Here is a 13445-nt window from a genome sequence, read left to right on the forward strand (position 1 = left end):
TTATATAGAAAAAAATCATGTAATTTAATGGTGTCATAACTCATAATACAACTAAGGCATTATAAGATAATTAAGTCATTTGAACAAGTGAGGGAAGCATCATAGATCGGGATGATAATTTTAAACACCACATCAGATTTTTTGTGAATAATTTTCTAGTGAGGGAAGCATATATATATATATATATATATATATATATATATATATATATATATATATATATATATGAGAAAAACTATTCTACCTATCTTTTTTTCATTTCTACTGTACTTATTTAGTTTTTTACCTATCTTTTTTCCATTTCTACTGTACTTATTTATTTCCTACACCGTAAGATTAGATATGAACTAATCTTTATCATTTTTCTCTCCTCTTTATATTCTGAATAACCATGTTGAAAATTAGTAGATATAGAAGAAGGTTGGTACAATACACTATCCTTACATTTATATATATGGTAAAATTATTTTTGTGGCTGCTAGATATCCAGCAATAAATTTTACACTGTTGATTTGTTATGATTCTCCACATTTAATGCTTTCATCCACTTTTGTATGATTATGATTCTCCAAATTTATTTGCTAGAAGTCAAGCAACTAGAGAAATGTAAATCCATATTTATATATATATATGTGTGTGTGTGTGGGGGAGCGGTTTAACATGCAGAATTTTTATTTTTGTTACACTTATATAGATGTGAGTGGATCCAGTAACTTTTTCTCTATTTTTGAAAAAAATATCTATAGCAAAAATATAAATATTTTTTTCCTAAAACTTTAACACTTATAAGGGATATATATATTCTATCTACTTTTTTCACGCCAACTTTATCTACTATCTCTAACACCATTAAATCAGAATCTCAACTAGCCTTTATCATTTTTCTCTCCTATTTGAGATTTTAATTTAACTATGTTGGAGATTGATATGCAAGATAGACATGAAAAAAAAGAAAGATAGAATAACCTATCCCTACTTATACTATCGTTTTTTTCTTAAATAGTAAAATAAAAAATTTATTTTGTTTTATAGTAATCCAAACGATATTATTACAATAAGAGTAAAGCCTTTTTCGGGTCACTAACAAAAAAATACTGTCCCACTTTCTTTCTTTACGAAAAAAGTCAACTTTTGATCAATAAAAACCCAATTTAATCCCAAAAAAAAGGACTAATATAAGTATTGTTTTTTTGTAAGGGACAAAAGTGAACACCGTGTTTTTTATTAGGGATGAAAAAGGACTTTACTTTTACAATAATTTTAAAACTAGTTAAAACTTAAAAAGTTTAATTTCAGGGTTAAAAAAAAGAGAAACAAAAAGAAGGAGACAGAAAAAGATTTTTGCAAAATCAAGGGCAGGTTGGGTATAAGAGGACAATTACCAAGGTATTGTCCTAGTCCTCCTTTCTCCTTCTCGTCTCAACCACTGTGAAATCCCCTCTTTCAGTTTCAGCACTGAATCAACATACAGCAGGATTTTGGTCAGGCTCCATCACTTGGTGTTCCCTTTCCCATTAACCTCGTATCCACTGGTATGCATGTGTCTAATCCTCAATTTCTTCGACCCATATCTTTAAAAACTTTTACCTGATGGAAACCTTTACCTAATTTTCTTTATATGGGGATGAAAAAGATTCAATCTTGGAGCTGTCTTGTTGATGGGACTTCTGTTTCGTGTTAATTTGAACGTTTTTGAGGCACATTGTTTTGGTTTTCTAGTTTTATAGTCTTTATCTACATTTTATTTTTTAATTCTAACATAGGGGCACCTATATCTAGATTTTGATGTGAAGTCCTGCCTGTGATTAGCGTCTCAGTTTTTGAGTGTCCTGGTTTGAAATGAAATTTACTATTTATCCAGGGAATTATGATCATAACCCGTGGTTATGTGGGTTGTAATTGGTTATTGTTCTTTTTTTATAATGTTATATTGGGGGATGCTATGATACTAATAACTCTTTCCTCTTGTTGATTGCATTAGTCTGTGGAGGTGGAGGTTACTTCTCTGCTGAAATGTCCAATAATCCGCAATATCCTGGTTTACAGGTAGAATATCTAGAAGTATGGAACTTTGGTTATACAAACCTTCTTATTTTAATGTTTTTTCTTTTGTTCTGCAAGCCTCTTCGGCCTCCTATTGCTGGTTCAATGGATCCTCAACGCAATTTTGTTCCACCAATGCCTGTTCAAGTAATGCATTTTTTTTTCTAGCTGTAATTGTATAAGTTCTAGGTCAACTTATCATCTATGTGAATAAACCTATTTGTGTGTGCAGTTCCGACCTGTTGTTCCTCCTCAGCAGCCGCAACAGTTCATTTCCATGCCTTCTCAACATTACCAACCGGTTGGTCCTGGTGTTCCCATGATTAATGTTGGAATGCCTCCTCAAAATCAGCAACCCCAATTTGCTCAACCAATTCAACAGTTACCTCCAAGGCCTAGTCAGCAGTTACCACTCCCATCACATCCGATTCCATTGCCAGTTGCTCGGCCAAACATGCACATGCAATCTGAATCTATGATACCTCTACCTGATTCTCAAGCTCCAAATGGATACCCACCAGGTGGGCCAGGAATACCATTCTCTTCATCATATACGGTAAGGTTCTGGCTTGTATTTTTACTGGACAAATTAAGACTCCAATATGCATGTATTGATTTAAGAATTGCATTTGTGCAGTTTGCATCATCCTGTTATGGTCAAGTGCAAAATAATTTTACTTCTACCAGCCATTACCAACCTGTTCCTCAAATGCATGCTCTCACTGGTTCTTCGTCCCAGAGCATTACATCTGGTACAACTCTCCAGAGCAATGGTGAACAACCTCCAGTTTCAACTGTCACGCCTTCAGTATGACTCTTACTTATTTTTGACTTCGTGCTGATTCTGTGTTTTGCCTCTTATATCAGCGGAGTTTTTATGCATTCTTAATTTCTTTCTTTCAGGCAACCATTGTCCAGTCACACCTTGCTAAGGATGGCTCCACAGATTGGATTGAGCATACTGCTGCTACTGGAAGAAGGTAAATTGATAGGGTAGCCAAATACCAATAGTAGGCAAATTCCCAAGAGATCAGAGAGGAAATAACTCTAAATTGTCATTAACAATTGCAAAGGAAATTACATGCAACCTGAATCTTAATTCAAGTGTTTAGGGAAAGCTAAAAATGCATAAATAAAACAAAGGAAGGAATCAACTCCTCCAATGGAGGCACCAGCACTCCAAGACAGCAACCTTACTGCCCAAAATCACTCAAAATTCTTCTCTGTGCCTACCTCCTTTTCTCCCAGCCTAATTATTCTCTCTTCTAATGGTTTCTCCCTTCTTCATCACGTTCTTACCCCCACTTTCTTGAGGAGTTAATCCCATATACTCTCGCTCATCCTTCCCTGTGTACATTCATTTGACTAGGGGCCTATCAAAATGATTCAAATGTTTGCTTGTAATCCTAGGTTACAGTGCTGTTGATATCTTGTTCTTAGCCAAGTGATGCTAGCTGCAATTAAAAAGGATAATTGTTTAGTAGGGAGGAAAGCAAATGAATGAAAAAGCAATGTATGTGATGGATTAAAATGAGCATTGTTAGAATTTTGTGCCTGGCTTCATTCTGCTGGGTAAAATCTTTGTATTTTACTAGTGCCATTTTCCTCCTATCATGGGCTCCTAGTATGCTTTGGGTATAGTTTTCCCCTGATGGTTAATTAAATAGTTGTCAAAAATAAAAAAGATCTTAGCTTTTGTAGATTTAGCTAATACTTTATTTTCAATTAAAGATTGTATAATTGATTTTACTTAAACTGGCTATCCAACTTGTTTACAGTCAAGAGATTGTTATAATGATATTACTCAAGCTACTAATTGCTACATGTTTACTTCTTTCTCCTTCTTAATTTTGGTTCTAATAAGTAAAATGTTAATTTATTGAACCATCTATAAAATGACAATTTCCTTTAGTATACATTATATAGACTGTTCCCCTTGCTTGATGTCGCCAATAGTTATAATTGTCTTCAAATCTCACGGTTCAAACTTTTACTTTATTTTGCAGATTTTACTACAATAGGAAGACAAAACTATCTAGTTGGGAGAAGCCTTTTGAATTGATGACACCAATTGAGGTGAGTCATACAATTGATTTTGATTTCATGTTATTGTTTGACTTGTTAGTCATACCATGAGATCTTTTGTTCTTTTATGGTTTCTGGTGAAAGTTGGAATGTGCATACCACGAGATCTTTTGGTCTAGTACAATATTAACTGGGTCAACATATTCAAGTTTAATTGTTATATGCTTTCTATTTGTCCAAGTCTGGTGAAAAAATCTGCTCCATTAGCTCACTCATTACTGAACGGGTTTTCTCTCAGGCAGGCAACCATCAATCTTGACTTTTACGTCTTATTGTAAGGTCAGTGTTGTGACAATTGCCGGTTGGACCGTCTGATATCAGCTTTGTTTGTTTTCTTTGGATGATTCTGTAGAAGAATTTTCTCTTACATTTGTTTTTTAAAATCTAGAATAAAAGGTCTGCCCTATAAATGAGAAACAATGACAAAAGACAGTTGATGTCGTCTTAAGATTATTTTCAGTATCTATTTTCTTAATAAAAAATAAAAAACATTCTTTATTCCTTGGGGTTTCTTTCTTTGTGGATGGGGGCTTTGGAAATTATTTGTTGACTTCTCTCTTATGGTTGCTTATATGTGTTACATAGAAAGGTTATGTCCCTTTGTTTAGATTTGCTTCTAAAAAGAAGGTTCTCTTTCAATGAACTCTAAGATAAGCATTCCAGTATATCCATTTGGTAAAGATTTTTAGCATATGATGGTTTTCTTGTCTTTTATTAGTATCACTCCTAGCACTTCGAAGTTGGTGACTTTTTTAATGCCTTAAGGACTTCTATCTTTCGATTTTACTTTAAATGCGTGACTCCCATAGCTTTAAGATGCTTACAGGTACATGCTGTACTACTCTTTTGAGAGGTAGGATATGCTGTTGGTCTTTGCTGCTTGCTCTACCTACTATATTGCTTGAATGTTAGTAAATTCTATCATTGTATTACTGTCTTGATTGTTAATTCCTTTGTCTGGAATTTTCTCATTATCTGATATAGCTGTTGTGTACCACGTATTAAGCAATCAAGGAAATAATATCTCTAATGTAATTACTAACATAGAAGTTGTCTTGTTAGTAATTGATCCTTTACCTTACCCCATTATTTCCTTGATTTGCTGTTCTTTCTTTCACATTCTTACTTTGGTAATTTGAATTTCTAATTTCTGTTATGATGTAGAGATCATTATTCTTTTGGAAGGAAATCTCTTTATGAAAAATTATCCACATATTTCATTTTTGTCATTTTGTTAGAGGGTCGATGCATCAACAAACTGGAAGGAGTTTGCTAGTCCCGATGGAAGAAAGTGGGTCTTCATTACATTAATTTTTCTTTTTTTTCCTTCTGTTTTTAATGTTCATTGCTGATTTTTTCTTTTATTAAATGAATATTCTGTAGGTATTACTACAACAAGATCACCAAGGAATCAAAATGGTTAATTCCTGAGGAACTGAAGGTTTGCACCACTGAAAATAATGATGTTTTAATTATTCATTTCGTTATTTTGTGCCTCTAATTCTTAAACTCTTATCACTTTTCTGCAAATTTTGTACTTCAAGTTGGCCCGTGAGCAAGTTGAAAAGGCATTTGTCAATGGATCACGTCCTGAAGCATTACCGAATTCTCATACTCAACCCTCTGCAACTCCTGTGATTGAAGCAACACCTAGTGCAGATAATTCATCTTTAACTGGTCAAGGAGAACCATCAAGTCCTGTTTCAGTTGCTCCTGTTGTTACTACATCTATAAATAATCTACAATCTGAGATGACTTCTGGATCATCTGCCTCTCCTTCTGCAACCCCTATAAATGGAACAAGAGTGGATGAAGTTGAGGCACCTGTAAATGCTGTCACACCATCAGATGCTAGTGTGGGAAGTGATAGAGCTTTTGTTACTGATGTTAATACTGCTAAAACACCAACGTACCTATTCTGCTTTTCTGTGTTCAGTCTTTGATTTTTTTTTTGTCTGGTGGCAGTCATTTTTATTTTGTTTGTGGTAAATATTGTAGGAATGATGCCAACAACTCTTCAGCTCAAGATACTCCAGGTTTTACAGATGCAGTTCCAGCTGAAGATAAAGAGGTATGCTTTTCTAATTGTAGTCTTAATGTGTCTCTGATGAGTTTTGCTTCTGGTGTTTTGCAAGCTGATTAGTCTTGAATTCTGTAGGATGATAAAAATGATTCAATAGGGGAGAAAACTAATGATGTGGCCCCAGAAACAAAGGCAGTTGAGCCAGAACCCTTAGTTTATGCGAATAAGATGGTATGAGGATGAAATATCATTATTTTAACTCTCTTTATCTCTATATATCTATCTATGTTATGTTCGTGGGCATTGAGCATTTGTTATGATACATTTCCTTATTAGGAGGCTAAAGAAGCATTCAAAGCACTCTTGGAGTCTGTAAATGTTGGATCTGACTGGACTTGGGATCGGGTAGAGTGATTTCATTGATATATTTTAATGTCACTTACCTATTGTGACTTTTTTTTATTTATTAAATGTTTCTCTTGTTTATTTGATATGCTTGACACTGACAATTCTGTGTTTCAGGCTATGCGATTAATAATTAATGACAAAAGGTACGGTGCCTTAAAAACACTTGGAGAAAGGAAACAAGCTTTCAATGAGGTAATTTGGTAGTTCCCGCAAGAGAAATTACACACAAATGCAGTAGAACAGAGCAAATTGTAAGAACTCATTGTAATATAGTATATTCATTCAAATATGGAAATCTTTAGATGAATTACAATGGAATACGATAGGTGGAAAATAACAAGAAAATAACTACAGATTATTTCCTCTCTCTAAAACTCTCTGTTTTAACAACTTTCTTACCCTACTACTCTTGCCTCTCTGGAGACAATGCAGTTCTAACTTCTAACCACATTTCCCGCCTCAGTACATCCCACGTTGGTTGTTGCTTGTGTGGGTTTAAATCCCCTGCCCTGTCTCCTAGAATATACCTGAGTGATAGGAGGCCTAACATAATTCTTATGTAACGTTGGAGTGAATCATAATACTTTATCCTCCTTTTATGTTTACTGCTTGTTTGTTTTTCCTCTTATGTGCAAATTGCTTTAGCTCACGTGTCTCATCTGCAAGGTGCAACTCTCAATTGGTTGTTCTATTTGTAAAGTGTCTTGAGTGAGTGCCAATCAGCTTTCATATTTATTTATCAATTGCATGGGTAATAGAGAAGGAAAAATTGTATGAAGATAATTGCTTTTTAGTAATCATGTGAGTTCTCTATTGAGTTTGTTGGAGTGGATTTGTGATAAAAAATTAAGGGAAGACAGCTGGATGAAATCAAATTGTAATATAATTACTGAATTAATAATGTTTAATAACAGGTTATTTACAGGGTGCTCCTAGTCATGTGTAAGAGCAAAAATTATCCTAGTAGCATCTATTATCGGTCAAGCAGTCTTGTAGGTATCTAACTTATGTTTTTTGGGTGTATACTATAGAAATACAACCCATTGATGGGAAATTAGTATGGTATAGTACTACTTATCTGAAATATGAAACTATTATTTTTCAATATGTTTTCAGAATATTTGAATTGTTATGATCTTTTTGAAGTAAAAAATTTAAATCTCCTATTAGTATCCGGAAATTTGACCAGATAAGTTCAGTTGGGGATCAAATTTCCTGTACTGGAGAAACTATTTTCATCTTATCTAGAAACTTCCTATTCTTCGCTTTTTTTTCCGACCAATCTAACGTTTTTTCATTTGTCCAGACATTTTTTTAAAGAGGAAAAAATATATTAAATTACTGTTTTAAGTAATTAAAAAACTTAAGTGAGTTTTTAGTTTATCTCTTACGATTTTTGAGTAATTAATATATAACTATTAATACATGATTGGTATTGGAGAGGATAGGTTGCTGGGGGCAATCTCCTTCAGGTGTCAACTTTGTTGTCCATCCCTACAGGATTGATCTCTACGTCCATTTGATTGTGAATTGGTGATCTGCATGGGATGGGGAAATTCCATTCTGATTGCTATCTCTAATCTGTTGTATTGATAATGTACCGCATCAATAACTTACATATTATAAGATGATAACATCACTGTTTTTTTTTTCAGTACTTAAGTCAGAGGAAAAAACAGGAAGCGGAAGAAAAGCGTATGAAACAAAAAAAAGCACGGGAGGATTTTAAAAAAATGTTAGAAGTATGTTTTATCTGTTTCCACTTTTCTTTATAACTATGTGATATGTTGCTTCCTTTGATTGTACAATTTTTGCTAATATACAAAATTATTTTCCAGGAGTCCACAGAGTTGACTTCATCCACTAGATGGAGGTTTTTTTTCCTTATTTCATGATATTTGAATTTGATTTTTATTCTTGTCTTACATTGCCCAACTTAAATTAAGTTGATACACTTTGTCACAAGTTTTCTTTGCTATTGATTTTTTTGGATAATCACTCAGCAAAGCAGTGTCTATATTTGAAAATGATGATCGCTTCAAGGCTGTTGAGCGTGACAGAGATCGCAGGGATATGTTCGATAGCTTCTTGGAGGAACTTATAAACAAGGTGGATTCTACTTTCTCATATAATCCATTTATGGAACATATGTGCATATCTTGGGTTGTTTGACTGTTTCTTATCATATAAATATACCTATATTTGTCAATGTCAAGCATGTTAGCCTTGCTTCCGGATCGAAACTTTAGCCTACATGTGCATGTTATCTCCATTGATGATATATAATGTGTATTACTCTCTAGCATGAACAACAGCCTAATTTTTTTTTTTTTTTTTTTATGTTCATCACTCTCTTGTGGGTTATGATTTATATTAGATGTTTTCTGGATCATCAAAATTTGGTTTTGGTGATTGCTAAATTTTATTTAAAGATAAGTTGCTGCATTGGACATTACTCAATTCTGAGATGTAGCTAAATTATGTTATGGATGACAGGTAAAAGTCTGTTAAGAGTAGGAAAATGAGGGAATTGAGATGTAGAGTTTAGAAACAAAGTCAAAGTTTCCTTTTTAATGGATATGAGACCACAAGTGAAGCTTTTTTTGGCTGTGATCAGTGCATTAAACTTGCAAATCAATTGAAATGCTTTTAGTAAATATCTGCCCTGGAATTTATATTAGGAACGGGTAAGGATACAGGAGGAACGAAAGCGAAATATAATGGAATACAAGAAGTTTTTGGAATCTTGTGACTTTATAAAGGTAAATAGTTTTTTTGGTCCATTATATTTCTACAGATTTTCTTTGATATTAAATTCCATTGATGCATCCATCACGTTCTCCATAGGCTAGCACACAATGGCGAAAAGTTCAAGACCGCTTAGAGGCTGATGAAAGATGCTCTCGTCTTGAGAAAATTGACCGCTTGGAAATATTTCAAGTAACTTCCTTTATTCAACTTCTGTAAAATTAGCCTAACTCAACTTCTGTAAAATTAAATTTTTCTGTCAATCTAATTTATATTTTGCCTTTCAGGATTATTTACGTGATTTAGAGAAGGAAGAGGAAGAGCAGAAGAAGATACAGAAGGTGCTGTTATGTGGATCCTCTATATGTTATCTTTTGGACTCTACTCCCTTCCTCTCTTTTATTGAATAATCTCATGTCTGTTCTCAATCAAAATAGGAAGAATTGAGAAAGACAGAACGTAAAAACCGTGATGAATTCCGCAAATTGATGGATGAACATATCGCTTCAGGCATTCTTACAGCAAAAACTCACTGGCGTGATTATTATTTGAAGGTTAACTGTCCATCTTTATGGCTATTTATATTTATTTTTTGTTTTCAGTTCTAAAATGCAAAATTTAAACTTTCCGCTTAGTTACATAATGTTGTTACCTTGTTTCTATTTTCTGATTTGTCTTGGATAACTATTTGATTATGATGATGCCGATGATATTGTTTTGGGCGGTCTTGTAGGTGAAAGATTTACCTGCTTATCTAGCAGTGTCATCAAACACCTCAGGTTCAACTCCAAAAGACTTATTTGAAGATGTTGCTGAAGAGCTAGAGAAGCAAGTAAGTATGCTAAATTGTCTTTATGGTTGGGTTTAAGCTGTCTACTAATTTCATGAGCAAGGTTTCTTTGCAAATGCCAGACCTTCAAGTATCCTTTTATTCTTTTTCCCTCATGATTGTTTTTCAAAATTTGTAAGTTACATATTTTTTGTCCTTTTAGTAGCTCAAGTTCTAAATTTCAATTTATTGTTAAGGCAAGAAAAAGAATTGTTATCTGTTGATACTTTTTAAGTTTTAATTTCTCTTCCATTAAATCACGAGGCTTTGAACAACTTTAGCTTGAAGCATGTGTACACCCCAAAAGGATTTATATCAACCTAGATGGATTAAAGATGTCCCAGAGCAATAAAAAACCAATTTGGGTTAAATGAGAAACTTGATCACAAATCGTCTTACTATATTGAGATGGGTTGTTGCTTGACTCAAATGAGCTGGATGATTTATACCTTTATGCACCCTAAAAAATTTTACCATTGAAAAAAGTGGTTCTCACAAATTGCCAATTTTCCTTATTTATGTCGTGCAGTATAGTGAAGAAAAGAGTCAAATAAAAGATGCGGTGAAGTTGTCAAAGGTATGATGTATCAATCTTTTGTGGTTTCTGTATAACAAGTGTTTTCTGATGTGTACGATGTTATCACAATTCTCAGATCACATTGTTGTCAACCTGGACTTTTGAAGACTTCAAATCAGCTTTATCAAAAGACATTAGCTCTCCATCTATATCTGAATTCAACTTAAAGGTAGGTACATCAGTGCGACACACGCACAGACACACATATATATTTACCCTCTTTTTTTATGCATTCCAGTTCTGAATTTCTCTACATGTCTCGGTACTAATTGCAAGTTTGTTTATCATAATGAATGGTGCCTCGATCTTTTCTTATGTAACTAATTTGCCCACAGTTATGCTTGAACTTGTGGTTTTTTCTTCTCATGCTTATTGTGGGCATCCTTTGGTTGAGAATACCAGTAAGATCGACCCAGCATCCAATTTCGATCATCCTCCTTTTGAGCCATTGCTATTAATGAATAAAGGTCCCTTGTACTTATCAACCCCCTACTCAGCCTTCACCTTATACTTCAATCCACTCATGAATACCCTCTGTGTGTGAAATCCTAATTGGCATAATGGAATGGAGCTCAAAGGAGTCTGAATTGCTTGCAATACTCCATGATTGACTTCCTTGCTGCAATCTGATTGACATTTTGTTTGGACCTTCATATGAGGCAATTGAGACCTCCCTAGGGTCCATGGCGGAGTGCCGGCTAAGTCATCACCCTCATCTGTGGTTACCACCCCATAAAATATGGTAGCTTGATTTGATTTATGTTTGAGGCTTCTATCCAGTGCAAATATCTAGGTCATAACTTCTAGGCATCCTTTGCCACTCATATGAAATGTTAGTAGACTCTAAAAAATGAACACCTGAAATGCTGGTATACCCCTATTAAATGATTAAACCATTCAATTGGTTTCGAACTGCTTTCTCTTGGTCTAGATTAGTTCAAATGAGTGTTCTTACTCAACATGACAATTAATTGAAGAAAAAGTTGGAAATCTTATTTTTATGATAATTGGGGATGGTCCAAAATTGTTCTCTTTTGTCTCTTCATATCTATGTTTGTCTTTTATAAATATAATTTGTTTACCATGGTGAGTGAGACTGTCCTCAATTTTCTCTTGATTCATTGTGGTGAGGGACTTGAATGCTATAAATGTATACTATAAATCTTGAATTTTTTAGAGTTTAATTCTAATAATTCTTGATTCCGAACCATATCTGGTCTGATGCTCTGCTATCCTACAGCTAGTGTTTGATGAGCTACTAGAACGGGCTAAGGAGAAGGAGGAGAAGGAAGCTAAGAAGCTTAAACGTCTTGCAGATGATTTCTTTCATCTACTATATTCTACTAAGGTGCAGTATTGTGGACATCAACTTATAGGTGCTGTCATATTATAATGGATGGGCAATAAGGAATATTGTTTTTGCTTTTGTTTTGCTACTTCGTTGCAGGACATTACCTTGTCTTCAAAGTGGGAGGACTGTAGACAACTTGTTGAAGATAGCCAAGAGTTCAGGTCTGGATTATGATAATTTTAACCTTGAAACTTAAATTATCTTTTCCTCTTTTCTAATATTTCCAAAACTGGTCCTGTCATTGAACTGCTGAAGGAAGAAGTTCAATGTTTTGAGGTCCAAATGGGATTGAACCGGGGTTTTATATTTCCATGCATATTTATTAATTTGTAACAATAACCATGTATATATATAAAAACTAGCATATATATCTTAAGTGGATAGGTAAAATAATAATAAAAAAGACTATAATATCTTATGATCATCAAATTGCTTCATGACATATTAAAGGGCAGCTTGGTGCCATAAAGCTCTTGCTATGCGCAGGGTCTAGGGAAGGGTCTATAGTACGGAAGGATATATAGTAGCCAGCCTTGCCTTGCAAGTGTAAGAGGTTGATTTACATGTGATCTTTGGATCACATGACAATAATACCAGTCGTTATGCCAAGTTCCCCTTCTTGTCTTCATGACACATTGCAGAAGTAATAAATATATCTTACACTATATAAATATCTAGGGAAATCATTGTCTCATTTTACATGAGATAACTATCTCATGTTTCTCTCACATAAAAAGTTATGACATCATTTTTTTCTTTTTTCTTTTTTCTTTTTTTAATGGATGGTGGGCTCCACCATATTATGTATCTATTGTAGGAGATACTTATCTCCTACAACATGAGAAAAATAAAACCCAAATATCTGTACCTATATGTTATAGATTAAATCAATATCAACATCAACAACACCTTTATCCCAAATTAATTGTGGTCGATGGTAGATGAACCCAAATAAAAGATACGAAAAGGTTGAAAAAAGAAAAAGAAAAAGAAAAAGAAAAATAGAAATAAATAAATAAATAAAATAGTAATATATATATATATATATATATAAAAGTAAAAAAGAAGGGGAAAAGAAGAAGAGGGGAAAATAAAGAGGAAAAGGACTAAAAAGGGACCATTTGGAACATAGGAATAACAGCGGGTCTAACCCTCCACCATGCTTATAGCTTTTCTCCATTCCGTTCTAAGGCATACCGTCCGCCAATCTATATCCCACTCCATTAAATTTTGTTTTACTACCTTCCCCTAAGTAAGTTTCGGTCTACCTCTACCTTTTTTTGTGTTGAGCTCTTGGTAACAAACTTTTGTTCTTACGGGAGCATCCAGGGGCCTTCTCATTACGTGCCTAAACCACCTCAATCTATGTTCTCTCATCTTT

At 33.9% G+C, this 13445-nt stretch overlaps 1 protein-coding gene across 1 annotated transcript in view; it reads left to right on the forward strand.

Annotated features, from left to right (window-relative positions):
* Positions 1 to 1409: 1409 nt before the first annotated feature.
* LOC133300144 (pre-mRNA-processing protein 40A-like) overlaps positions 1410 to 13445 on the forward strand; it is a 29205-nt gene continuing 17169 nt past the window's right edge. Inside the window, exons 1-26 of the mRNA XM_061499643.1 lie at positions 1410 to 1532; positions 1982 to 2046; positions 2122 to 2190; positions 2276 to 2599; positions 2681 to 2851; positions 2947 to 3023; positions 4050 to 4119; positions 5367 to 5419; positions 5512 to 5569; positions 5673 to 6037; positions 6127 to 6199; positions 6287 to 6382; positions 6488 to 6556; positions 6674 to 6751; positions 8215 to 8301; positions 8398 to 8432; positions 8563 to 8668; positions 9241 to 9321; positions 9407 to 9499; positions 9595 to 9648; positions 9745 to 9861; positions 10041 to 10139; positions 10666 to 10713; positions 10790 to 10882; positions 11954 to 12061; positions 12161 to 12225. Coding sequence (XP_061355627.1) covers positions 2014 to 2046; positions 2122 to 2190; positions 2276 to 2599; positions 2681 to 2851; positions 2947 to 3023; positions 4050 to 4119; positions 5367 to 5419; positions 5512 to 5569; positions 5673 to 6037; positions 6127 to 6199; positions 6287 to 6382; positions 6488 to 6556; positions 6674 to 6751; positions 8215 to 8301; positions 8398 to 8432; positions 8563 to 8668; positions 9241 to 9321; positions 9407 to 9499; positions 9595 to 9648; positions 9745 to 9861; positions 10041 to 10139; positions 10666 to 10713; positions 10790 to 10882; positions 11954 to 12061; positions 12161 to 12225 — 2522 coding nt within the window. The 5' untranslated portion in view covers positions 1410 to 1532; positions 1982 to 2013. The remainder of the gene's footprint in view (positions 1533 to 1981; positions 2047 to 2121; positions 2191 to 2275; positions 2600 to 2680; positions 2852 to 2946; positions 3024 to 4049; positions 4120 to 5366; positions 5420 to 5511; positions 5570 to 5672; positions 6038 to 6126; positions 6200 to 6286; positions 6383 to 6487; positions 6557 to 6673; positions 6752 to 8214; positions 8302 to 8397; positions 8433 to 8562; positions 8669 to 9240; positions 9322 to 9406; positions 9500 to 9594; positions 9649 to 9744; positions 9862 to 10040; positions 10140 to 10665; positions 10714 to 10789; positions 10883 to 11953; positions 12062 to 12160; positions 12226 to 13445) is intronic.

Source organism: Gastrolobium bilobum, unplaced genomic scaffold, assembly GCF_033153095.1.
Source record: "Gastrolobium bilobum isolate Gb01-03AN ecotype WA unplaced genomic scaffold, APGP_CSIRO_Gbil_v1 utg60503, whole genome shotgun sequence".
NCBI lineage: Eukaryota > Viridiplantae > Streptophyta > Magnoliopsida > Fabales > Fabaceae > Gastrolobium > Gastrolobium bilobum.